Raw genomic sequence first — 26,502 nt, 5'->3', positions numbered from 1 at the left:
TTTGCTTTGTTTTTCTATTTGTGCTCCTTGAATCCCTATCTTTCATCTTAGTGGAGCATGTCACAACCATCAGGCAACAGGCTATTCTGGGCTGAGGAATGGAGGGCATTTGGATCGTCTCATGGAAGTTGTTCTTCACAGGGGTTATTGAAACACTCATCAACAGAGGGGGAAAGTGTGCAGAAGAGAGAGGCTCACACCTAGTGTTCAGGGTATGCTCTTTTTTTCACACAGTTTTTTGGTGAACCAGTGGGACAGCCATAAACCTGCTTAAGAGGGCACAGAGATATAGATTTATAGATCCCTGCAGGATTAGGTTTGAAATAGGAGCTTAACTGCTCCCTGTGGAGACTGATACTGGAAATACCCTGAAACAGACCACTGGGAACACAGGCTCCCCTTATGTAAAAAAACCTAAGGAGACCTTCAGCATTAGCCACCTCTAAGATTAAAAACTCTTCAGGATTGCAATTTTTTGCAATCTACTTTTATCTTGTGACACAGGGTTCTTTATTTTCCTGCCAGCTCTAATCCTCTTGCCTGTGGATTTACTTTGACCCAGGTGTTAGTCAGTTCTACCCAGAGTTTGGAAGGCTGACCAGTTGATTGCATTCTGTAAACCCTGGCTGTCCCTGGGACAAAGTGATCACCCTATGGTTTGTCCCAGTTAGCAGCACACAAAATGTGAAGTGATGCCTTTGCAGACTCTTTCTTTGTAAGTGAGTGGAACTACATTATAAAAAGGGATTTCTAATTTGTGTCAAGATACCCCAAATTAATGGCTGTGCCTGAAAACCTAATTAGTAAGTGTAAATTATGCTTCAGACTCAGCTGGTGTGTGGTGACAGATCGTGATCTCTCCCTTAGTCCAAGAACCCTCAAGGTCATGCTTCCTTCTGGGGTCATTTCACTGTATAGGTGGCAGGAGATGAGCCACCAAAACTTTGGTGCCAGTCACCAGCTCTCAATAGTGAATACGGGCACGCTACCTATCCAAGGCTTGCACAAAATTAGTAACAGCCCAGCTTCACTGTGTACAGACTTGCCAAAATCCCAATTGTGTCTGGAAGACCGCAGCTGTGGCTGGCAGGCACGTACTGTCCACCAGTACCACAGGAACTGTCACTAAGTGGCCACCTGGGACTGTGGTCCCAGCCCATGTCACGTTCAAGGGATGTTGGATTTATCCCCCTTTGCTGCCAACCATTGGTGTCCACCCAGCCATTCCCAATTACAGGAACTGTCTACAAAGGCTGCAAGGGTGGGGGGTACGGGCGATTCTCCCTGGTGAAGAAAAGCCAAGAAAAGTAAGTTTGTTTAGTGAAAGGCATTGTCTTTTTCCTTAATGGGGTTGGAGTTTCATTTCCTTTAGCTATGTCCCACTGGGTGAGGCTAAAATGGCTCTTAAGGGAAATAGTCTGACAGAGATGCTGAAACAATATGTTGTCACCGCCCAGGTCAGAACCAGAGAATAATAGGTTATTTTTACTGTATCACTTAGTGGGGATGGTATCCGAGATCTAAGTCCATCAGATTCCCCCAAGGAAATATATTGTGAAAAAATGCTCTCACAACCACAGAGTCCAAAAGGAGCAATCCAAGTCTGAGGCATGTGTCTGCCTCCCAGAGACACACGTCTGCCTTCCAGGAGCCACATCTGACTGTGAAAGTACCCCCTCCAGGAAGCTTCAGATGGCCCCAGGAAGCTTTGGCTTCATCTGATGAACTCAATATGGATAAATAAAAAGCAGCAGTCAAGCCTGCTATTTATGGTGTGCCCCTAGGCTGAGCCCAGTCACACTGCAAGAGCCTGATCTGATAGCAAAGGGGAGAAAAAATCCAGACTGGGCCAGGCCCAGAACTGCTCTCACATACACTGGTACAAACCCTCATTAACTGAGAATGGAGTAATCAATTATCAAATCAATGCTGGTAAAATATGGAAAAACAGAACAAGGGATCAAGCATGGACACTTTGCACTTCTCAAGTATCTGCTCGCTGGTGCAGCCAGGAGGCCCTTCCACACGTGTCTGTGCCTTGCACAAATTTCATCAGGTGAAATGCCCTGCAATAAAACCCAGGCTCTCCTGCTGCCCCCACGACTGATCAGTCTTTGACGCACAGGTGAAAATATCTCCATAAAAGGAGCACTTTCACAGCCAGCTTGGCTTGGGCCATCCCCTGGGCTACAGCTATCAGGAGCCAGCACCTCAGATAACCCATACCCTTTAAAAAAATACTGGCATTGAAATGCAATCCCTCATAACACGCAAAAACCATGAGGGGTAGAGGAAGGAGAAGGCTGCACAGAGGGGGCAGATAGTGAGCCATGCCCATGAGGGAAGGCCACCAGCACAGCCAGAAGCTGCTGGTTGTCAAAACAGACACAACTCCCAATACTGCTGAACCACTGACTTTTTTTGTCAGACGACCCATGGATTACACATCTGAAAATACACTGTGTTCAGTTTTTGCTTTGGGATTACAGTAATGATCCGCCCCAAGCTTCTTACAGCTGAACACAAGCGACCAATGCACAGCAACACCTTCCAGGAGGAGCCTCGAGGACAGGCACATCATGGATGCCACTTCATTTAAAGTCACTAAAAATCAAATCTTTCCAAATGCTGATGGAAATGGGAAAATCAAAGTCTGCCTGAACACACAGCTATGTGTTTGTAAATATTTACACATGCTAAAATGCATGCCCTGTCTTGCATGTGAACACCAGAAACCACAGCAAAGCAGATACTTATTTTTTGGCCAATGCATATAAACTTTGATTAAAGAATCAGCATACTGAATTGCTGACTAGAGTGGTAACGGAATGTGTTTTTTTCTAGCTTCTCTTTCTGTTGGAAAACTAAAAGCAAGGTACACATTCAGCGTCTTTCACCTTGATGGGAAAGTTGCTTGAAGAATAATTGTATGGCTGTACCACTGTTTAATGGACTATTTCTGCAATATCATCATTACTTCTGCTTTCAAGGACCCTTCTCTAGTAAGTTCAGCCTGTGCAGAATGTATATCTTGAGCTTCTCAGTGCTGTCTCATCCTTTTCTGCCTCAATGACTTTTGAAAGACATGAGTTTACCACATTATAATTAATTCTTCTAACCCTGTTTAAGCTCACTGCTTCTTTAGACACTGCCATCTATCTTATTTTCTGTCATTTATTTTGTATCCTGCAAATTGAAGTCAACATTCCCTTAAAAACTGAGCTTTCCCAGAACTGACAATCTATTTGTGGATTGGCTCTTTGAAAAAATTATTATCATTTTACATTCACATTCATGAATATTTCAAAATTAGATGCCCTGATTGCTGGATCAGTGCTGGTCTTCAAATAAGCAGCTTCTACTTTCATTGAGAGCAATGGAAAAACTGCTATTGATTTCAACAGTAGTAGGATCAGGTCCCAAATAAAACTGCATTTATTATGTTTGGCTCATTTCCTAGGATTACTTGGAACTTTGAAAGCTGTAATTCTTGATGTTGACAGCTCTCCCTCCCTCCCAGGGCAGTGTGGTTAAGCCAATCGATACATGATTAAAATAAACAGCCCCTTGATCAAACTCATGGCTTCAGTGCAAGTCTTTCTGATCTGGAGGAAAAAAAAGCCTTTATGTCTGCCAGCCCTCAAGGCCCCACCAGTGTCCAAGGAGCACCTGACTTCACTTATTGTCCCTAATTCATATCCAAGTTCATTCTGCTTCATTGAACAAGATACCTACAATTTCTGGAAAATAACACCACTCTCTTTACTGCACACACTGCCTCTCCTCCTCTTAAAAAGTGACTCTAAAAATTCCCTGAACTACAGCTCACTCCTCTGTCTTTAATGGACTTCTCTTTTCTGTATACTTCTCCCTGAGTTTGGGTTGTTATTTAAACACTAGAATCCATTTGTCCTTTCTTAGTTTTTGCTCCAACTTTCTCCACCTCCCTTCTCACTTCTTCATCATTTCCTTTTCTTTCACTGTGATGCTTTTTTAGTCTTCTAAGACTGACTGGAAAATCTGCTACCGAAAATTTTCTAGGAGGAAAATGAACTTCTTTATAAAGCTGAAGACTACTCTGAATGAAAAGCCCAGGGCTTAATGCAATTTCTTTTTCATCAGTTGTGGTCTGGACAAAAGGTATCTTTTTTCCCTATATGCTTTTTTTCTTGCTGCTCTTTCCATTCATGTTCTTCAAATGCTTCAAATAGGCAGCAAGCAAGCTGTTATAAAATCCTGCATCTTTGCTCAGATTTCAGCAGCAGAAAATCTGCAGTCACATAATACTCTAGATGCTCATTTTGTTCTACCTATTTATGTCAAAGAACAAAGCAGTTACAACTAAACCCGGAACAGGAGGAAATTAAAAACTCCGTTTCCGTTGTGTGGGGTGGAAAGGAGGAAAATTCCACTCACAAATTCCAATGGATTTCAGAGGGAGCATGACCCTGACCCTAAAGAGGGGCTGAGGCAAAGATGATGCTCCTCAGCCTCAGAGATGGAGCCTGATTCCTCAGGAGATGGCACAGGGCAGCGCTGGCAGTCAGCACAGAGGAGCATGGCATGCAGTGGAGCTCTGGCACACTGAGCCACACTGGTCATGACTCTGTTCTGCTGAAATCCTCTGTGGGATTTCAGTGTCTCCTGTATCCCAAATGTCCTGTCTGGACAGCCATGGTGCTCCTGCTCTGTCCCTCCTCAGAGAAGGGGTTGCTCTGGCAAAGACAACCAAGGGAAGGAGTGAGGGGTTGGCAGAGGCAGAGAGACTGAGGGGAAGCTGCTGGTAACTCTGTGCAGGAGAACAACCAGTTAAAACTTGGGTTTGCTCACGTGAGGCCAACTGCTGACCCAATGTAATGCCAGCTCACAGCCTCCTGACTGCCAACAGGCTGGGAAGAAGCACCAGCTTCCCACTGCCATCCCTGCCTGCTCCCTCTGCTCTACCAGCTCACCCACTGGGAAAGTGGAAAACCATTCCTTCTCTGGGTGACACCACCTCTTTGTCCTTATGACAGGGACCTTAACAAAATGCATTCTATCCATGTGGGGTAGCAAGCTGATGGCTTTCCAAGCAAGATGGGCATGGTTGAAGAAGATTCAACAAGCTGTGCACATCCTCAACTCTTCAGCCTCCTTGCACCCTGAAGTTATACACCTTCTGACCAAGGGAACGAGCATTGTTGTATTTTACTTTCAATTCTGAAGGTCTGCATCTGAATGGATTGAAATTCTCTATCAAGCGTGGTGTCAATTAAATAATTTCTATTGCCACAAATGAACCACATCAAAATCAATTAAGGGATGTCCTTCATCCTGCTATAAAAAAGGCAAACCCCCTAAAGCTCACAAAGTTTATGAACTCAAACAGCCAGTGGTGTGCACTGTGCCTATTGAATTTTTTGCATGTGATTAATAGTGTATTGATCCTATGTGACACTTCTGCAAGGCACTTGCAACACATGATAATGCCAGAAAGCCAATTTCCATGCTACAATAATGGAGCACTGCCCCCGAGCAGGGAAGATAAACAATAAAGTAGTCATTTAGTGAGGCAAATGTGCGATAAAACATACAAATTCATTATATCAAAGTAGTTTTTTCTTGGAGATAAATAATTTCACCCTCACCTATTTTTTCTTTCATGCTAATTCTAAATTTAGCCTTAAATTAACTGAGTTTACCAATGCTAACGTTTAGGGCTTTCTCACAATTAAGGAGTACTGTACTCTTTCATTATGCTTTCTAACTAAGTAAGAAACGGATGTGTAAGATTACACATTTCTGGAGAAACAAGTAGAGTCTTCTATACCCAGCAAAGGCTTTGATCAGCTGTTGCCATACCTGCCTAGGCCACCCCCACACAAAGCCAGAATTGTGTTTTTACTGCCTCTATCCATTCATCTTAAACAATAACTGAGGACAGATTTTTATCCCACCTGTGGCAGCTGTACAAACATGTCACACAGCACCTTATTCCCAGAAATCTAGATCCCCACACCACCAGTGGAAGTGAACAATCCTTTCTTCTCCTTTGTGCCCCATCTGCTCAACACCTGATTAATTTTTTTTTCTAGAGTACATTAATGGAAGGAAGGGTTGTGCAACACAGGTCTGTGGGTGGAAAGCAGCCAGCCAACCTGCACCAGGAAAACAGCTATTACATGCACGCGATCCGCAGGGTTAGTCCCATTACAGGGCTATAAAATCTGAGCAGGTTACAAAGCCCTGAGGGCTGGGCCGTGAGCACTAAAACTTAATGGTGAGAGTGAGCTACTTTTGATTTTAGCCTTGACTTCTCCTCCATGCTGGCAGTAAATATCAGCAAAAATACGACTCAGTGACAGAAATGAGCTGTAATCTTTTAAGAAGTGGAGCATCAGCCCTTTGCTGATGAACCAGGCTACTCAGGTGACTGGGCTGCTCTGCCAGGGCACCTCCTCTCACAGGCCTTCAGCCACAGAGATTTCCTGAGCACCTTGAGGTTTAATTTACTGTTGTTGTTTTCTTTCCTTCAAGCAAAAAACAAGAAGAAAAAAAAAAGGGAACAAAAACTTTAGGCGTATGAAGTTTCGCACAGGAAATGAAATGGAAACCACTGACACGGCAGTGCAGCAGCACGAGCGGGTCTGCAGGAGACGTGCAAAAAGAAGAAGTGGCAGAGCTGATGAACAAGCTCAGGGAGAGCACAACTTTGCAAAACAGATCGGTGAAACATAGACTTTCACACACACAAAAAAGTGAAGCTTTGTAGCCTCTATGATATTTATTTGCTCTCCTGCAGCTGGTGCCAGGTGCTGGCTTGCACGGCCAGACAATGGCATGTTTTGTTTAATCCCAGAACAGCCTTGGCTCTGTCTCCAGCTGCAGCCCCGTCCTCTCCATTTCCCTGGCTGCCCAGAGCCACTCACTGTGCTCCTGGAGGCCATTTGAGAAGGGATAGCATTATGTCCTACAGGCCTTGCAATGAGCATTATTTGATCAAAATAAAGAAATAAAGTTCTGAGTTGCAAATAGATCCTGAGTTGCAAATAGATCCTGAGCACTCAACCACCATGTTTTTAAATACCATGTGATTCAGACTGATTCCCAACCAGAGGTGTATTTTCAGTTCAGTTTTGCCATGGGTCTCTGACATTTGCTTTCACAGACTGAGAGCTGTGCTCATTTTTATGTCAAGAGATATGAAAACCAAACAGTGCCAGAGCAAATACTTCACTTTTCCAAGGAAACTAACACATAAACCACTTCTGCATACCACGGGCTGCAAAGTGCAGAGCACACACCAAGCAGGAACAAAACCCTGGGCTCACACACTACTTGGAAAAGCCTCACAGAATTCACTCTCGAATTGCAGCCTCCAAAGGGAATTGTATTAGAGCAAAGGCTGACTCCAATACAAGACAAGTATCTGCAGTCCCACCTTCCTACCAAGGTCACTCTCACAGCCTACAGGTACTCCTTACTTGTTTTTTGTTGGCTTTTGCAGGTAAGCTTCCCCAAATACAGCATGTGAAAAGCCTGAGTATTTTTCTCCATCTCTTCTTATCTTTTCAAACAAATGCTAGTTGGTGGTTTCATTGCAGGTTGCTTTTATAGTCCTGGCCTGACTACTATAAACTGAACTTACTCCTGTTACCAGCTGAGGATTTTTCTCAGTGCAATTTCATCTTTGTGAACACACTCAAATAGGATACCAATACGGCACATTAACTTTATTATCTAAAGCTGTCTTCATCATGACTACAATTATTTTTTACTACTTGGTTTTCTTATGCAAAAGTTAATAATGGACAGGTGGGAAATTGTTTGTAGTTCCAGTTTAAACAATAGGCCCCTGACAAGCAGCTGAGACAGTGACAAAACCACTTCACATGCAAAGTAATGGTAGAAAGTGAGAGACTTCCTTTGGTGGACTTGTCTGAATTTCTGGAGGTGACCTTTGCAAGAGTTACATGAACCTGTGATAGCTTTACAGAAGGACAAATCACCTAGGTGATTCAAAGTCAGATGTACTGCTTGAAGTTCCACACTTGGATACTCTCTGTCCATGGAATTTGACTTGTAACCTATTGCTTGTGTACTGCACAAACAGCAGTGGAGAAGGGAACTTCAACCCTACTGAGCAACAGTATCTCCCATTGCTATATTCCCTCTACCAGGCACAAAACCCTTTTCACACTTGAAAGAGCAGTACCCTGCATCATTTAGGATCTGTAAGAGGTATGTGGTTATAGAAAAGAGAGGGCAGCAGTGAAAGCAAGTCTACCCTGTTAAATCTTGATTTTAGAATCCTGTCTTGTATAAAAGGGGAAAACAAAAGCTTTTGGTTGCTCATATTTAGTCCTTCTTCAATCCACAATGGTAGCCCCATTTGTAAACTTCACTTTTGATAGAACCTGATGGGAAACCAGGTGTTTACACAAACAATATACTTCTTATTAATAAAGTAGAGAGATGGAGAGAAAGCACCTTATCTTGTCAGACTTGAAAGAGAAACCCTATGAAATATTCCCATTTCTTTTTCCCACCAAGGGAGTTTTTGAAGGTTTTTTTTGCCTTAGAATAGATACATAATTGTCCAAAATCCCCATGGCTGATATGGTGAATCTGAGTGCGATCTTGCTTTCTCTCAGCACAATTAAAATAACACGGTTCTGACAAAGGGCGTTTTTTGGCTAACATATGGGCTGACCATGAAAATTTGCTGCCCAATGGAGCTGGCAGATGTCCCTGTGCACGTCCCAGCTTTCTGTCAGACAGCTGCAGGGCTGGGAGAGTCCTGAGCTGAGGAGCAGATGCTCTGGGCAGCATTAACTCCCTCACGTGGTTACAGCCACATGAGGAAACCAGCACGTAACGGCCCGGCCAGGGCACTTGGTGGCTCACTAAATCCTAAATACCCCAAAGCTCTCTTCAAGGCTGCTACAGAATGAGATTTGTCACTGAAAAGGGGGAAAAAAAGGGTGATATTTACTTGTAAATGCTTCCTGGTATAATTATGCTTTAAACTCTTCAATTGATAACTTCAGTTGGAACCTACTGAAGATTTGAAGAGAACTCAAGTGAAATCCTGCTACAAATTCCAAATAATTTCAGAGATACCCAAATTTCACCTACTAATCTCATCTGAGGTCACCATTTACATCTTGATATTGTTCCCATGTAAGTAAAACTCTGTCACCTCACCTCACTGACCTCCAGGAGGTCTCTCCTGCTCCATGCAGGTATGAATGACAGAGAGTGAGGAGTTAATGACATGCACAGCACTGTGGCTGAATCACTACAGGAAATGGGCATTAAACAGAACCATAAAGTAATTCAGGGTAGAAGGCATTGCTGGAGGTCACATTGCCCAGCCTCCTGCTCAAAGAAAGGCCAATATCAAAATCAGACTGGCTTGCTGATGGCCTTATCTGCTCAAGCTCTGGCCAAGTGTGGAGACTGTACAACCCAACTCATTCCATTGCTTCACTCTGCTCAGGATGAGCATTTATTTCACATAAACAACCTGAATGTCTCTATTGGACAAAGAAAGAAGATGAGGAGAAAAAGGGAGAGGAGGATTAATACAGAATGACAAGTTGATACCAAATGGAAGGCTCACTCTTCACTCTTCTGGTACTGCACACACACAATACAAGCAGTTGGAAAGCCAAAGATACTGATGGGGTCTGTGGTGAGTGACAATGGGTGAGCTCCAGGTTAGGTACAGAAAAAGCAACAGTCCCTGGTGGCAGCATATCAGACAATAGCCATTTTATTGTCAGAGTAAAACATATTCCTTTAAGAAAACCAAACAAAAAGCCTTACTGAGTGCTTCAGTGCATGCCAAGCAATTATTGCTCTCCACAATGCGTCCTGTGACTCACTGTGCCACAATGAACTGACATATGGTGCTCATTCAGGGTATATAACTCACACATTAGCTCTGAAGAGCTAATAGTTACTTGGATTCTAGTTAATTTTGGGGGTTTTTAATTTCCCCATGGCAATGCAATAAATGTCATGCTTATTATTGTATTATTATTATTTTTAAAAAGTGTTTTTAGTGGCAGGCAAGTGTCATTAACGCCTCAGATCTCTCGTATGCAATGAAAATCAATTCAGACCAACTCTGGCATGCAAAAGCACATAAATAACTGGTAAATACTACCTGTGGTCTTCTGAGTCCAGATTTGACTGATGCCAAGAGCAATCAACTCCTTTTTGGCTGCAAAGGACAGGAGGGCACTCAATACCTTGCAGAAGGCACTCAGTACCTGGCAAAACCGAAGCTTTCTGTGTGCCAGCTCCCCAGGAAAGAGCAAACCATGGAGCACGTGTGACAAAAAAGGTTCTCTTCTCTTGCAAGGGAAGGCAATCTCCCAGAGAGACACAGAGCCAGCTCCCTGTAGGGTGTCAAATACTATTCTGGCCTGGAAAGGGGGCACTTTCTCTTATGAAAGGAAACATAAAAAGTAACAAAGCTTCTCTCTCTGAGTGAGTCTGCCCAAGAGCAGTAGACTAGAAATCTAATTTTCATCATGAAGAAAACATCAGAGATGCTTAAAAGCAGAGACTGAGCAGTGGCAGAAGAAACTGTGTGTAATTACAAGAAAATTCTTCTCTTGTGATCAAGATGCCTCAAATGAGCCCAGGCTGACCATGACTTGTGAGGACAATCAGGAAAACATGGCTTCAAGAGAGTTCTAATGGAGCTTTCCACCCTACCCAGATGACTTCATGGGGGTAAGAATCCTGTAGAGGTAAGGGCTACTTAACACTTGTGTACATTTGACAGAAGTACACCGAAGCCAGTGCTACTCATTAGCAAAAGTGGATCAGAAAGATGGAAGTGGCCAATTCAGATTTTGTCCATGTAGGGACTCAGAGCTGCAGCAGAAGTGAACGGGGTTGAAGGCCAGCAGGGCCGATTCCTGAAAAAGGAGTCCTGACTTCTGACATAATTTGCACAATAAAGCAATAGCAATGCTACTGGAATCAACAAAACGATGCTGGAATACATCAGTTGAGAATTATATCCTGAATTTGTACGTCTTTGAGCTAATTTCATAGGTATAAAAAGACATTAACATCTCAAATGTGACTTGGAAGGCAAAACATAAACACTTCAGCCTAAAGCTCTACTGCTCTGATCCCCAAGGACACAATTATTCCTTCAGTGGTTTCCTGTATAGACCAAATGCAATTATTACCAATACAAATATTTTTCCCTGTGTTTTTGCTTTACAAAACATAAATTTGGATTGTGTCATCTCAGGTTTTTTTCTTTAGCATTTAACACAACAGCGATGGAAGAATTTGGGCATGACTTTACTATGAATGGCTGTGGGGAATAAGGACCTGCTCTGCCTATTTCCTCACCTTGAATCTCCTGAACTCTTTAGTTGAGTGGGAGATAGCTGAAATTGAGCCTGAACCAAGACTCCCAGCATTTGACCTGCACTTTTTGTCACTGCTCCATAGGTTCTTTGCTAATGGTCACAACATATTCCCCATCTCCTCATAAATATCTTTATTAAAATATTTGTTGCATCTCACTCAGCTACCTTCCTCTAGGAATGTGTTCAAGAAAAGGCAAAAGTACATAACAATTAAGTAGAGCTCAGGCCCTTTTCCAATCAAAAGTCATATTCATCTAAGCAAAAATGTCAAAGACTTCATTTCACCCAGGGAAAAAACCCAGCATTTAGGTAATAACCACAATCTCCTCAATACAAGGACCCTCCTGCCAGAGAAGGAAATGCTGCCCTTGACCAAATCCCAAACATTCATTCTCTTATTGGCTAATTCATGACAGTGCTAGCTAGATTTTCATTATAGAGCATTATTTGTAGCTGCTGTTTTCATGAAGCGGCTGTAATAAACAAGTGAGATTTATGTTCCTTTTAAAATTGCTTGAAATAATTAGCGCTGTTAAATTTAGACTCTGAAAAAATCTGAGTCTACTGATTTTTCTATTTTTTTAATAAATACAGAAGCTACAAAGCAATCTGCCACCACCAGTCAGGCCTGGGTCAGAATAATATGCATGCCATATAGCAGCCAAAATGTGTTTCAGATGAGGAAATAACCTAACTTCTCCAAACAACCTTTTAAAAGTAAATGATGGTTGTGCTGAATGAAATGTTTTAACAACTGCACTGTGTGCTATTTTTCTCCAGCCTAAATGCAGACAGGGCTTTATTTTATTCCTGTTCTGGTCTGAACAGGTACAAATGGGCACCCTGGATGTGGATCACACTGGTGAGATCAATGGAAAGCAGGATCAATACGAAGACCCAGACCCAGACCAGAACTTTGCAGCTGATTCCTACCTTGATTTATGTGCATCTAAAAGCCCTGACCCACGTCAGACATTCAGATACCAAACTCAGAGCTTGTGGTTTGCCCTCATCTCTGCATCATTTACTTTTTCCACTCATTGCCCATCGACCACAGCTGGCTGTATTGACAGTCCAGACACTTATTTAGAATAAGCAAACACGGTGCCCTCTCCAGCCCAATTTGGCTGTTTCACTGCTGGTGCTGCACTTCAGAGCCTGATCCAACAAACCTGCTTTGTAGCACAGAACAAACATCCTCTAAAAAGCTTTCCACTCCTACCTGGGGGTTTTTGGGTCGGTTGGTTGGTCAGTTCTGTGACTCACCAGCCTTACAGTATTTTTGGTGGTGCAGGTGCCACCACCTCAGTGGTCCAGGTTTCCTCAGAGCAGTGGGAAAGACAAGATGAAACTCCAGGGGTCAGGACAGAACCTTAACAGAGAACCTTCTACAAGAGAGGTCTAATGTCCAGCAGATGTTCAGCTGACTACAGCCCCAGGAGAGGTGAGGAAAAAATGATCTGCTATGGGAAAGACGACATCATGCTATGCATAGAAGAGGTACAGAAACAATATTCTTATTGTATAATGAGGAAAGGGAAGACAAGGAGAAGGCTAAACCTGCCAATTTTTATGAACTTTTTTAACTAGAGGAAGAAAAATCAGGATATGCAAATAAGAATGATGAAGCTGGACTAACATGCAAAAGACAGCTGTAATACGTATCAAAATATTAAAATTTTAAGTACTTTTCTCTACATATGGTAAAACAGTAACAATTTCTACATAAATTATAAAATCCCAGGGTGTTAAAATAAATAATGGCATACTGTTTCAAAATATTCCTGGATAAAATAAGTGGCAAGCAATGGGATGGGGATTTAGTGTTAGGAAGTATAAAGCCCAACATCCCAGGAGAGCAGGAACATTGCCTGAGGAACAGCTAGGAAAGCCATGAATCCAAGAATAACCTAAAGGTGACTGCAGGTAAGATTAGCCAAGTAATAGAGTTTCTCTGTGTGATGCTTCTGAGTGATGCAGAAGGGTCAAAGGCTAAGCTATTTCTGGATGTGGACAAGGGAAGGGGTGATAGGAAATCTAAAGCATAGTGCTATGTCAAAAAAGCCACAGTGAACAAATTATGAGTTGTTCACATCTCCACAGATTAGAAAGGAGATAGAGAAATTAAAGGAAATACAAATAAGGACAACAAAAGTGATCTAAGGAGAGAGTAAAAGAGCTAAAATTAGTATGTTCTATAAAAGAGAAGACTCCTGGGCTGAGAACCAACTATCCAGGTACTGTGTGTAGAGGAAGGTAATTAATCTAGCTCAAAAGACAGTAAGACAAGAAGCAATTGCTTGAATTTAGGAATGGAAAAATTCAGGATATATAATAAGAAAAAGTAGTTTGAAGAGACACATCTGCTCAACAGGGAAGATTCCCAAGGTGAGAGCTAAGGCACACTTACTGCATGCAGTCCAGAAGAGATTGTATAAGAATGGGGCTCAGGGAAATTTTGCCATCCCAACTTTCTACTGTCCAAAAAGATCACAACAGTCCAACTTAATGATCTTTTAGTTGTGTTCTTTTATGGGTTATCTTCAAGACTGCTTCCCTATTTAAAAAAGCCCCAAAACAGCATTCAACCTATACATCCAGGTAGTGACAATACAACTACACCAGAGCTCAGAGCTGGGGGTGAAGCACTCCAAGGAGCATGGCAAACCTCTCTGCCTCTCTTCTGCCTGTGCAGTGGTGTGGACAATGTGAGTCTGTTGGGTGCTGGGCATGAGGGAGTCAGCAAGAACAAAAATGCTGACCCAGACCTCAGATTATGCTAAGTCCCTCAACATTGAGGTCAAAGGCCAAAGTGGGAACTACCTCTTGTGATTCTCGTGGTCTTCCTCAGCCTTGTGTTAAGACATCCTGCACAGAAGCTTTCAGTGTCACTGCATACATTATGTACTTTGATTTATGATTAACTGAAAACCAATGCTAGCAGTGTTCAACAACTCTCAGGAGCTCCAAATAGAAAATAAAGAAGAATATAAAATTAAATCCCCAAAACATTTGCAACAGACCTTACCATTTTCAACGACAAACGGGTACACACAAATGTGAGGAATATAAAACCCAAGTACCCTTAATACCCTCCCTTAAACAAATCCCATCCCAACTGCACTCACCAATCGGGACTTCTGTCCCCTCCTCAATGTAGATGGGCAGTGGTGATTCCTCCATAGGATGAGGCACTGATGGAAAGTAATGAATTGTGGTAGTATTTGTCGCAAAGAGACTAAAATAAGATGGTCCCTTTCTTATCATTACAACTACATATGGCTGGTTGCTATCACAAAGAGCCCCCTCTCAGAGTGGTCACCTCCTGTCACAGAGACTGGCCCAAGCCATGGCCTGAGGGGTTAATCCCCACTGAGCACTCACTGCCACAGGAGCCAACTCTGAACAGGACCTGGGAGACACCTCTGTCCTGGATGCTTCATCACCATCCTGCCATTTCACTGTAACCTCAATGCTCCCATCCCTGGCGTTTAACTCTCTCTTGGAAACTCCTACCGGTGTAGAAGCCAAGGGAAGCCAATGCACAGACAGGCACAAACAGAGTTATCAGTCAAAGTCATAATATTTCATGCACGGAACCAGAGGAGAGAGGCTCTGGTGCTCAAAGCTTGCCGTCAGCCATCGAAAAGCCACAGCATGTGATGGAAGGCTGCACTGCAAATGGCCTCTGGACCACTGACTTTTCATAACTCATTTTTGAGAGTATGTATTGGACTTAGGAATTTTCTTTGGGATACTGCAATCCATAAGCAAAACTCCCCAGATCCGCAGTGTGGGGTTATTCTGCAATTTCCAGACACCCTACAGTCACTGCTGTAGGGTTCACCTCTTTGGGTTCTTCTCTATTTGGGAGCTTCTTCCCTTAAGGGGATTTTTACTTCACCATTTCCCCTTTATAATCTATGGGAAGCATATGCTTCACAGGATTTTCAAGAGATTTGAATTTTCCATTCTACAATGAAATAATAATGAGCTACAAATGTTGAAAATGTTCATACTCAAAAACCGTCTGCATTTTTTTCTTCTCTGTTACCTTGTAAAAATGATGATGTACCTTCTCAAAGATACAAATGCTTAACCTAGTCTCAGCTAGGATTCCCAGCAGCAGGAAAGGAGGATTCTTTAATCTTTGGTGGGGTATCCTTCACTTAGTTCTGGATTTCTTTGCTTTTTTTTTTTTGTTTTTTTTTTTTAAGATTGTCTTATCCATAAAACCAGCCAAAGAACACTTGTGGTTTAAAGCTATTAAATAAAGCATCTAACAACGTTTCTGCTAGCAACACAACCAGAATAAAGAGTGTTTTCAACAGATGCTTGACTAGCAACAGGCATAATAAGAACCCCACGCTGGTGTTTTGCAGGATGCCAAGGGCAGCTCCTGCCTCTCCATCAGCCCACCCCTCGCTCACGTGGAAGATGAAGGGAAGCACAGGGGGGAGGAAGAGCAGAACACGGCTGCCTACAGAACTACTGTACAAGCCACGGAAATCATGGTCTACCGGGACGCCTTGAGCAAGCCACTTTTATCTAGAAGCTGAACTAACATTCCAGCTCAACAATAGCAAAAAAAAAACATTTGTTACCACACGGCATTTCGCTACATATTAACCAGCAAGTTGCTACGCAAGCATAATGGAGTGCTGCAATTCCGAGATACATGTTGTTAAAAAAAAAAAAATAAAATTGATTTATGGGAAATCAGCCTGAGGTGAGTGCTCATGGGCTTGCCATGCCACTGGACACAGTACATGCTCGGAAGTTATGCGAAGCGGGCCCTGCATTGGGAACAATGCAGTCATTCTCCTTGCTAAGCTAATTTTGCATAAAGGCAATGAGAGTCTTCATCTATGCAGCCCTGTAAAACATTTAATCAGATTTATTTACTAGGAAGAAATACCAGAGCAGAGCTTTCTATACTACTCAACAGTTTTCAAAGCTGAGATCTGCGAAAACCAGGTCGCTAGATGGTGTGGAAAAAAACCTGTTGGGTTTTTATGGCATGCAGCTTTCTCAGTCCCATAGGAATACTTCAACAGGCTCCCCCAGACTGAGAGCCAGGCTGGAGCCAAATGCTTCCACAAAACATTAGCAACAGTACCCACCAATGGCTGGTGGCATCTACTCTTGCCCTAATGGGCATCACCAGAGGTTGTAGAGAAGGCCTGAAATATTTACAGGCAATTTACAGGTACACACACAGACACTCTCTCTTACCCACACACACACCTGCACACAACAAATGGCTCTATGGGCAGAGCTTGGATTCTGTAGGATCCAAGGCACAAGAGCTGACTCTGTCACAGCGTTTGGGGAGCAAGGATTCTAGGTGCTAAATCAAGCTCTCACTTATGTGTCTCCTCTGCTTTGGGCAAACCATTTTAACATTATCCCTCCAGGATTTACACACCGACTTTATGGGCATGCTACTTAAAATGTCTGCAAAGTGCTTTGCAACGTTTTCTAAATTCTGTGGTGATACACACAGAAGAACTGCACAGACAGATTTAAGATATCAGTTGCTGAGCATTATTGCTGTATAACTACTGCCTATTTTTGCATGCTCTATACTTGGTTTCTGCAAACAGATGGTAAGTGTTCAGTATTTTAATGTTTTAATGAGTTTTTTAAGCCTTTTTGTAATTTCATAAACAAGCATAAATAACACTTACATGAAGAAGAATCTCTGCTGAATGTATTTTCTTTTCCTGTTTGGAAAAAACAAAAGAGAAAAAGAAAAGGGAAAAAATATTTTAAAGGAAAAAAATATGGGTCCAGCAAAATAAGTCAGACATGTTTCAATGCTACAATGCACTGCATTTTCTGAATTTCATCAGTAAAAACTCCTGTTTGAAGAACACCAAGACACTGAATGTAGCATCAAAGCCAGAACAGGAGATCATTCCTTGTGTGTTTCATCCCATGTAGAACATCACATGTAGTTCTATATGTCTCTAGATATGACTATATCCCTCTAAATAGCAGGACAATTACACTGCAACGGTAAAATAAAATACAAATGCCATGTGATCTGGATCAAAAAATGAAAAAATAAAAGAACCTTTAACTACACTCCAGCTCAGCGATAACCCCATGGCTCAGTGATAACCCCATGGCTCAGTGTATGGGTTGTTCTCCTACCTACAGACATGGGACTCACACCAACACCATGAAGCAGAGCCCTCCTACTGCATTTTGGCACAGCAGGGTGGTTTTTCCATGCCAGTGCTCAAGCATTGACTGCATTCAAGCCCAGGTTGGGCAGCACAGCAGCGAAGGCATCCTTGGAGGCTGTGACAATTCTGAGTGGCAGAGAACCACAACAGGAAACCCAGCAACTGCTAAAATGGGGAACCTTCCCCACAGGCCTTAACAGCCACCTCCTGCACCATGGCACTGCCACCCTGCTGCCACCCACCCACCCTTGCTGGCATTGATTCACGCTCCCCTTCCACCAGCTGAGCTGGTGGGTCTGGTGGATGCTCTTGGAACAGGGTTTAGGGCTGGCACTAAATGGCTTTTTGCTGGTGTAAATCTGGAAACATTGGGAAAAAAGAGACTGACAGAAATACAGAGGATGCTGTAGGACATCAGACACGGTTTCAGTCATGGACTGGCAACACAGCAGCCCTTCCAACAGCAGGTTTTTGGGGAAAAAAGTCTTTAGACTTAATTCCAGTGAAGAGTGGAATGTTCAATTAATTTCTACTGTATTACTTTGCATCAATATTAGCTACTATGTAAGCAATTTAAAGTTTACATGCCTTGGGATGTAAACAAAGCTCACACAAATCAATTAAATCCATGGCGCTACAACAGCTGAGGATTCAATTAAATAGGCATGTATGGAAGAAATTCAACAAATATTAAATCACTGAATTTTCATCCTCATGCTTTTCTCCTAAGAGCCAAGGATCCAATCCTGCAAGCAGCCCCCTAAAGTGCCATTAGAATAAATTTTAGTTCTGTGTAAAGAGCTCTTACTGGAGCAGACACAGGATTACTTTTTAAAAAAATAACCCTGATCCATTCTGGTCATTAAGTTAGTGATGAAAAGTCGAAGACACTAATCCGACAGGGTAATCTATTCAAAGCTTCACTTCTTAAATGATCTACAATTTATTCATATGACCAATCAAATAAACATTACTTACAAGAGGCTGCAACTACCATGGCTTTCCTATCCATTTTTAAGTGTTGTAATATGGTTAAATTTAAAAGAAACTAATCAGCATAATCTTTTCAGAGTTGTTTGCCTGCATGATTTAAACCCCAGGTAGGGCACCACTGCAGAGACTCCCCTTACTGGTGGAAGTGGCAGCACTGCCACTGGGGCATTGGTGCAATGTTGCCCCACTGGCCACTGGAACAAACATATGGGGCACTGGAAAATACAGAAGGGGCAAAATTAAAATAATAGGGAGTTGCTGCTAAGCCTTGATGTGCAGTGATGAAAATCCTAGGAATATCACTGTCTGGAAAGTGCCCAGGAGTCTCTTTGGAAACATCCAGCCCATAGGACCTGGCTGGAAGCCACTAAGACACACTAAGAGTATTGATTTAAAAAAACCCTCACTGAAATATTAGCAATGATTAGCTGTACGACCAGATCCTCACCAAGGCTTTACAAACAGAACTCCACTCAGGCATGGGAGGTTTCCCAAGCACTCTGCAGCAAGAGCAAGCCAAGCTAAAGCGTCTTCCTCGTTTTCCAAGACAATGTGACAACTCTTTTCTGCCAGGATTTCACACCAGCTGAAGTCTCCTGCCATTGCCCCAACACTTCACCTCTGACATGAAAGCTACAGGCAACTCACACAAAAGCTCCACACTTGAAACTACCGATGAAGAGCTGTATGCCAAATTTTGTTTCTGGTTACAGAAAAGGAAATAAACCAAATAAACCAGAAGTCAGTAGCATTTGAAAGATTCCAAATTTCTACCCGATTCCAGACCAAGATTCCTTAAGCAAACAAACCAAATGCCCCAGGAATTTGATGCAGCCGCCCCGAGCACGCATCCACCCTCTCGGGGCCTACAGGTATCAGGGTGCCACCTGCGACCTCCCGCTGTTTGCCGAGTCTGACAGAAAGGAACGCTGAGAGCGCAGGTGGGAGCAGCAGGTTGATAAATGGCAGCAAGAATGGCAGCGGCCCCCCTGTGCCGGCCGCGGGCCGGGGTCCGGGCAGCCGGGCACGGGAAAGGTGTCTGCCGCCCTCCAGTGGGAACACGCACCCGGGCACAGAGGTGCGAAGGGGAAAGGCAAATAAAGAGAAAAAAGACAAAAAGAGAACATGCAAAGCAGATAAGAGACAGTTGAAGGGGAAACAGGAAGATACTATCTCTGAAAGTGCCAAAAATGACGTTTCTAATGTCAGTTTAACGAGGGCAGGCCAGACATCCTCCTTCCACACTCGTGCTTCGGACTCGGCTTGGTCCGGGCGAGGGACACTGTCACTGTCACGCTGCTGGCTGCCTCAGCTGCTCACACATTTTGCTTAAAAAAAAAAAAAAACCAATAACCTTCAAGGAAACCTTTCCGTGCCACTTGTGGCAAAGGCAGGCACTGCCAGAGAGCAGTCAGCTCGGCTGAGCGCAGACCCAGAGGTAAACACCCGGCTGTCAACAACCATCAGAGCTTTCACCAAAGCCTCTCCCATCGAAATTCCACAGCAGCAGGTTTTAACGGGCTGATTTAGCCTCAAACCTAAAGCCATAAAATCTGAACCGGTAGCAACTGTCACCCGAGCCCTGGGTTACACGGCCGATGACATGTGTCCCGGTCAGGACTGCCTCACTGTTTTGCCTGCCCAAAACTCAAAACATTTTCACATGCAAGCAATAAAAAAAAATGCAGTTACCAAAATAGCACTATCAACGTAACCAGCTCCTCTCGGCACATTTTCTTAATGCCTTTCCCAATACGGTTAAAAAACATGGGAACTCATCAAAAACCTCCATCTTTACACCTTGGCACAAACTGTGCTGGAATAAGTGTGGGGTTGAATTTCTTAGTGTTTATCTGGATGCTCTCCCACTACTTTTTCCTTTCTTTTATTTTCATCCATGCTTCCCTTTAAACATAACTCCTATTAAACAGCAGAAATCAGCTTCTACAATTTCTAAATACCAAGTTTTGCCACTCTTGGAGCTGCCTAAGGACAACACAGCTTGCCTTCAGTGTCATAAATAACACATACTCTGCACATTTCTTCGCCTGGGTGAAATAAATTCTCCCATGCTCTTATATGGAAAGCTTGTGAGTCCTCCCACATACCTCCTGCTATAATACCAGGCAGCAATGGGCATTCATTATCTTAAAGCCAGCGGGTGAATTTTGGATCCAAGTTACCCCCAAACAAACCCAGAATTATCACCCCTTCGCACCATGCTGAGCTTGGTAACCTGCCCTGTGTAGTCCCTGAGTTTTATTTCTAAGCCCCATCACTGCTTTGATTTCAGCACGTCAAGAACCCACAGAAATAAAAGGAAAATGAGGGGAATAAAAAGGAAAATGAGGGAAATCACAAGAAAGCAGCAGCAGCGGTATTACCCACCAGGTAGGCCCATTAGCATCAGATGTAGCATTGCCTGTACCAGTCTCTTCACTCGAGGTTAGCGCACGGCAAACAGAGAAAGCACAGCGGGGAGGGGTGGGAGAAAAAATGGGCAAAAATAGCCGGGGAGAGAAGCGTGCGCCGTCGATGTGCTGGAGGGCCGCCAAGGGGGAATGGCTGAGAACGTTATCGCCAAAAAAAGTTAACGCAAGGTGTGGGGGGGTGTGGGGTAAATAACCGCTGGGGAGGAAAAACACCGCCGAGGTAATGCGAGAGCTGGGGAGGAGGGGGCTTTAAGGAGGGGGATGAATTAATAAATAAATGGAAGAGGGGGGGGGGGAAAGGGAAAGCGCTGCCGGGGGCACCCCGAGCCGAGGCGGACAAAGGGAGGACGATGCCGCCGCCACCGGCCCGGCTCGGTTCGGCTCCGCTGGGCGCGGAGCGGCCGGCCCTTTGTTCGCCGCGGCGGCAGCGAGGGGCGATCCGCGCCGCTCCGCGCCAGCCCCGCCACCGCCACCACCGCAGCGGCAGCCCCGGCGCCCGCCCGCCCTCCCGCCCGGGAGGTGCCGGTACCTGTGTCCGCTGGCCGCGGTGCCTGCGCGCCGCTGCGCCCCTGCGGCGCGTCCGGCGGAGCGGTGCGGCGCGACTAGCAGCGCCGAGCAGGAGGAAACGGTAATTTATAAGCGCTTTCTTCCTGACCTCTCGTGTCTGTTGTCTAATGAGGGAGCTTTGAGCATCACCCATCCTGCTGAGTGGAAAAACACCGGCACGGCCTCTTCTTTGCTGGGGAGGGGGGAGCCTAAAGGAAGGGGTGTGGGGGAGGAGGGGCCATGCCGCAGACACGGCGGCGGAGCCCGGGCTGGCAGGCGGCCGCGGGCCGGCGGGGAGGGGCGGGCGGGTGCGGGGCAGCGGCCGCCGGCTCGGGGGGGCCGCCCGGGGCCGCCCGCCCTCCCCCGCGGCTGCCGCGGGCAGCGGGAGCGGCAGCGGGGCCGCCCCGAGGGACCCGGCCCGCGTCCCGCGGCGGGAGGCAGCGGAGCGAGGCTCCCAGCCGCTGAGCTCGTCCCGGCATTTTTCATTTTCCTGCATTTTTTCAGTCGGTATTTTATATCTTTACACAAAGAGTGCCGTTCTCACAGAAAAAGCATCGCACGGCGCTGTCACCGCCGCTGCCTGTCCCTGCGCCCGGGCCCTAGCTCTCCGCGTTTCTCCCCGGCCCCCGGGGGGACTGGACTCTGGAGCCGGTGCCGCTCTGCCAGGCTTTGGGGACAGGTTTGCTCCCGGAGCCGTCTGCTGCAGGAGGAGGCAAGGCGGGAGCGTGGTCTGGCAGGTGCCTGGGAGGCTGGGACATCCCTGCTCTGCCCTGCCGCCTCCCAAGCGCGATCCCCGGCACCGGAAAGTCCCGGTGGCAGCGGGAGGACAAAGTACGGCCGGGGCGATCGGCGGGGAAAATGAGCAGGGCAACGTTTTGTTTTGCCTCGGGTTTCACAGAACCGAAAGCAGGTCCTCCTCCCCTGGAGGCGAACGGGTATATGACTCAAACATGTCCTTGCTCTCCTACCTGCATCCCCCTGGTTCTCTTAATGAAAGGATTCAGCAGCTGACAGTGTCGCGAGGCATTTTCATATAACCCCTGCCGAAGACTTAGAAAGATCCTCTGTACTGCAAAATATCATTTGCATTGTGGGGGTACAGTTGTGGTGAAAAGGAGAATCTGGTGCCATCTGTGTTTCACAGAAGTCCCACGGTGCTAACCTTGCACTGGGTACAGCAGGGATGGACCAGAGGAGAATGAATAATCCCCACACCTCTGCTCTCTAGGTTTTCCCGAATACAAGATGAAACCTTTCCACACCACAGACTAGGACAGCAGTTACCGGGGGACCACCTCCGGAACCCATAACCTGTGCATAGGCTGCTGGGGGGATCAAATTCCTTCACAGCAGCCTCCAGGGAGGGCTCAGAAAAGGCTGATTTCCTTAGCTGGTTCTTGCAAAAGCTGCACCATTCTGCACACTTTTTGATGGCAATATAGGATGCCAGAAAACCATGTGCCACAGTCATACAGCCGATTTTCCCTTACTCCAGCGCATTCTGTGATTTTCCATATCCAAGCTGATTTGAAATGTGAGTAGGTTTTTAGCAGAAAACCAGATAGAGATAGGATATACACAGCTAATTGATGACATATCTCCACTGAACAGCCTCGTTTAAACTCCTAACGATGTAGTCCGTGCTGCCACCTACGTCTTCTGATTCAGGTTTCTTGTGTACTGCAACTTGGATTCGTAGGCATCCTTTGCAGGAGGCAGCTCACATTTTGTGAGGCTCCACGAGGGACCACAAACAGGCGGCTCTGGCTGCACTAGGGAGTGAAGCAAAAGGTTTCTCACCGGCTCAGCCACTTGTTTGGTTGCAGGGAGGATGCCTAGATGCAGATTAGGAGCCAGCAGTCACATCAGTGAAATGTAAGTAGTGGCTGGAGCCTTGTCTGTGTGAAGGATCCTGCCAGCACAGCTGTACCACTGACAGCAGTGGAATATTTTGCTCTAGTTCTCTAGAGGAATCAAAGTCTGTATTTTGTCTCTTGCTCTCTCTTCTTCTGTTGCTCCTCACTTCTTAAAAGTCAGCCACACGAAGTACATGGTTTCTCCATGTGTTTAAAAATAAAATGTTTGGGGTAAAAGACCAACAGCCAAAGCTGTTTTGAAGTCAGAGGCATGTAAACAGTACCTGGAACCAATAATAACAATAACGATAACAATAACAACAACAATAATAATAATAATAATAAGTCCTTTTGTGCCATAAATGTGCACATTGCTATCTGTTATTTCATGTTGAGACAGCACAACTTCTGAGAATGTGCCTGACGAATATTTGGGGGAGCTCTGCCTTCAGCTGCAGTGGCGCACAGCAGCACTAATGCTTCTGGCTTCTCCACTCTCTTATGTAACCAAAATCACACGTTAGAGCCCAAATTATAAAGCATAAGCATGTGTATAATATTAAGCATACAAATGGTGCCTGAAATTACTATCCTTTTCATGTAGGTCTGTTTTTAATCTGTTAGAATTTTTGCTTCTGCAGCTTTATTGATTTCAGTGTCCACTGATGCAGTTCATAATGCAATCAAGCCTAACCCCTTAAAAACCCCACTGTGAAGATATTAACCCAAACTTAACAAAGGCCAAAATCACTCTGGCTACAGGTAGGTGGAGTTCAAATGACTTTTATACCTCAAGTGTATCCTGTATCAAGATGCTGTAGCAAGCAGAACACCATATCCCTGTGGCTGCGTTGGCAACCAGTCAGAGTGGCAGGTTTCTGCACCCCAGCCCAAGGCACGGGTTTGCCATCACCTTCCTTTGAGTTTTCCCTCTTTCTCAGAGACTATTTTTGCCATTACCATGCTGATCTACTTGCTGGAGTTTTAAGGTGTTGGATGCTGATACAGCGAGTGCCTCTTGTATCTGTTTAATCCGATAACACAACTCTTTTTTAATCTCCACGTCTGGGTCACAGGGTTTAAAAAAGACACTGGGCCAAATCCCCAGCTTGGCTACAACGTGTGGAAATGTACTGAGATGGCACGAAAGTCAGGAGAGATTCACTGTGTTTGCACCCGGGTAGAGAGGTCTTGAGGGATGTGAGTGCCAGATTTCAGATGGATGAATATTAACCCAAGGCTATGGCAGAGCTAATTCAGGTTTCCATAAGGTGAGGTGGAGGGAGGGATATTACACCAGGACCTAAAATGTGCTCATCAGCAAATTCACATTAATTTTTAAATGGTAACTGATTCAATATTTCTTCATTTTTCAGGAGAAACCTTGTTTTCATTGTTTGGCTGCTAGAGGGAACATGATGTTTCATGGAGTCAGGACCAAGACTGGGCATGGACAAAGAGGAGATTTTGCAGGGATTGGGAAGATTTTACAAATAAACATTAAAATTTAAAAAACCAAAACTTCATCCAGACATGAAGTCCAGCAGAAATGTAGGAGAGAAATGGACAGCACTGTCTGTAAAGGATTGTGTAAGCAAGAATGGCAAAAACATGGTCTGAATAAATCCATTGCAGTAATGATTTTCTATACATGAATTTCCTACACAAAGTTATATGGGGTCAGTCTTTGGGGTTTCCCTGGATAGCAGAGGATCCTGAGCCTGAAAAAGGGAAGCAGATTTTGTGAGGGATTTGCATATCATGGAGTGACTCTAGATTGCAGATTTTAAGCATTACTAAATTGGGGAATAAATTGTTGCTATTGCTGTTACATACCAGGATATCTCACTAATCCACACAATCCACTAAGTTGCTGTAGTTTTAGTCTTTGTTTATTTTAGATGAAATTATGGCCTGGACAGTTAATTTTTTCTTGGTTTATCCATATAAATCATATATAAATAAGGTATCAAACAGAAACCAAAACATGACCTGTGTTTTTGGTACACTCCCCATCATGTGAACCTGCCAGTGATAGAGCTCTGAACCCGGCTTACAAGACAAACACAAAGGCAATGAAAAACCACAGATCTTCTTGAAAAGTAGCCAGTTGGCATTAAATTCTCTTGCTTAATGCTCTGGTTGGCCTATTTTGCTTATATTTGAGACTGCCTAGCCATTATGGGATTGCCTGCACTGGTCCTTTCCTCACATCAAGCTAATTACAAATTAACTTAAGGCACTTAGCAGGGCTGAGAGGCTGGAGCTGGTCCTTTCTGAGTTTGGAAATGCCCATTTCTTTACAGTGGCTGATTCCTAAAGTGAGGGGCAAACACACAGGAACCAAACAGCCTGGAACCAAAGTGGTCACACTGGCTTTTGAAAAAAGTGAGTGTCTCAAGGTAACTGACAGTCAGCTACCTGGAAATAAAAGCCTCTCATATATCCAAAGGTTTTCACTGGGATTTTCAAGATCTCCTGAGCAATTTAAAATCCTTGAAAGGAATGCGCTATAGCATGAAAAATATAAGTATTATTAAAGAATGTCTCTGAACTGAAAGCCAGCCAGTTTCATAAAAATGAGCTAAAAAAGCAATAACAGGTAGTCTGTCTCCTGCTGGATGCTGTATGAACCGTATGTTTTGTATTTTGGAAGTCACTCTAAAACAATGTTTTTTTCTTCACTATTGCTGTTGGGAAGAACACTAGAAGAACTATGTATAAATGAGATTAAAGTAATCTAATTAAAAAAAATAAACAATGTGCTTTCATCTTCAATTCATATCCAGTCATTTGGGATCTAACTTTAAAAAAAAAGAAGATAAAAATTTAGAAATTCAGAAAGGATTCTGAAAGACAACAGTTTCCCTTTAAGATTAATGATAATCATACTTGTGTGTTCAAGGGAGAATAGATCCAGGGTTATGTAACAGGATAAAGAAACAAAATCCTTTTTCCTTAAATTAAAATAAACTAGTATGTGTGTGAATTTTAGTCAATCACTGAAAATTCAGGAAACCCATTTTCTTTCACAACTGCATTCCACATGCTAAAATTGACATCTTCTAACTTTTAAACAGAATCACAATAATTAAAG

At 44.2% G+C, this 26,502-nt stretch overlaps 1 protein-coding gene and 1 long non-coding RNA gene across 9 annotated transcripts in view; one reads left to right on the top strand and one right to left on the bottom strand.

Moving 5' to 3' along the window:
- Positions 1 to 21,723, bottom strand: part of SLC6A6 (solute carrier family 6 member 6) — a 58,408-nt gene extending 36,685 nt beyond the window's left edge. The window contains exons 1-4 of one of the 6 annotated variants that reach the window (XM_063164805.1): positions 21,533 to 21,723; positions 17,075 to 17,110; positions 14,513 to 14,578; positions 10,154 to 10,210 (exon numbers count right to left, since the gene is read on the bottom strand). In XM_063164805.1, the coding sequence (XP_063020875.1) occupies positions 10,154 to 10,210; positions 14,513 to 14,567 (112 nt within the window). In that variant the 5' untranslated portion in view covers positions 14,568 to 14,578; positions 17,075 to 17,110; positions 21,533 to 21,723. Of the gene's footprint in view, positions 1 to 10,153; positions 10,211 to 14,512; positions 14,579 to 17,074; positions 17,111 to 20,959; positions 21,069 to 21,532 lie in introns of those variants that run through there. The other 5 variants (XM_063164803.1, XM_063164806.1, XM_063164804.1 and 2 more) reach the window with 5 other exon arrangements.
- On the top strand, positions 21,189 to 26,183 carry LOC134422586 (uncharacterized). 3 transcript variants are annotated; one of them, XR_010028846.1, is made up of 4 exons: positions 21,204 to 21,223; positions 23,376 to 23,424; positions 24,482 to 24,676; positions 24,782 to 26,183. It is a non-coding gene; the product is annotated as an uncharacterized LOC134422586 (long non-coding RNA). The 3 variants fall into 3 exon arrangements; XR_010028848.1 differs by lacking the exon at positions 21,204 to 21,223 and adding an exon at positions 21,618 to 21,631; XR_010028847.1 differs by lacking the exon at positions 24,482 to 24,676 and having other exon boundaries at positions 21,189 to 21,223.
- The last annotated feature ends 319 nt before the right edge of the window (positions 26,184 to 26,502 follow it).

This window comes from Melospiza melodia, chromosome 10, assembly GCF_035770615.1.
Source record: "Melospiza melodia melodia isolate bMelMel2 chromosome 10, bMelMel2.pri, whole genome shotgun sequence".
Lineage (NCBI taxonomy): Eukaryota > Metazoa > Chordata > Aves > Passeriformes > Passerellidae > Melospiza > Melospiza melodia.
Note: the sequence above shows the minus strand (reverse complement) of the source record. Positions and strands in the feature narration are given on the sequence as shown.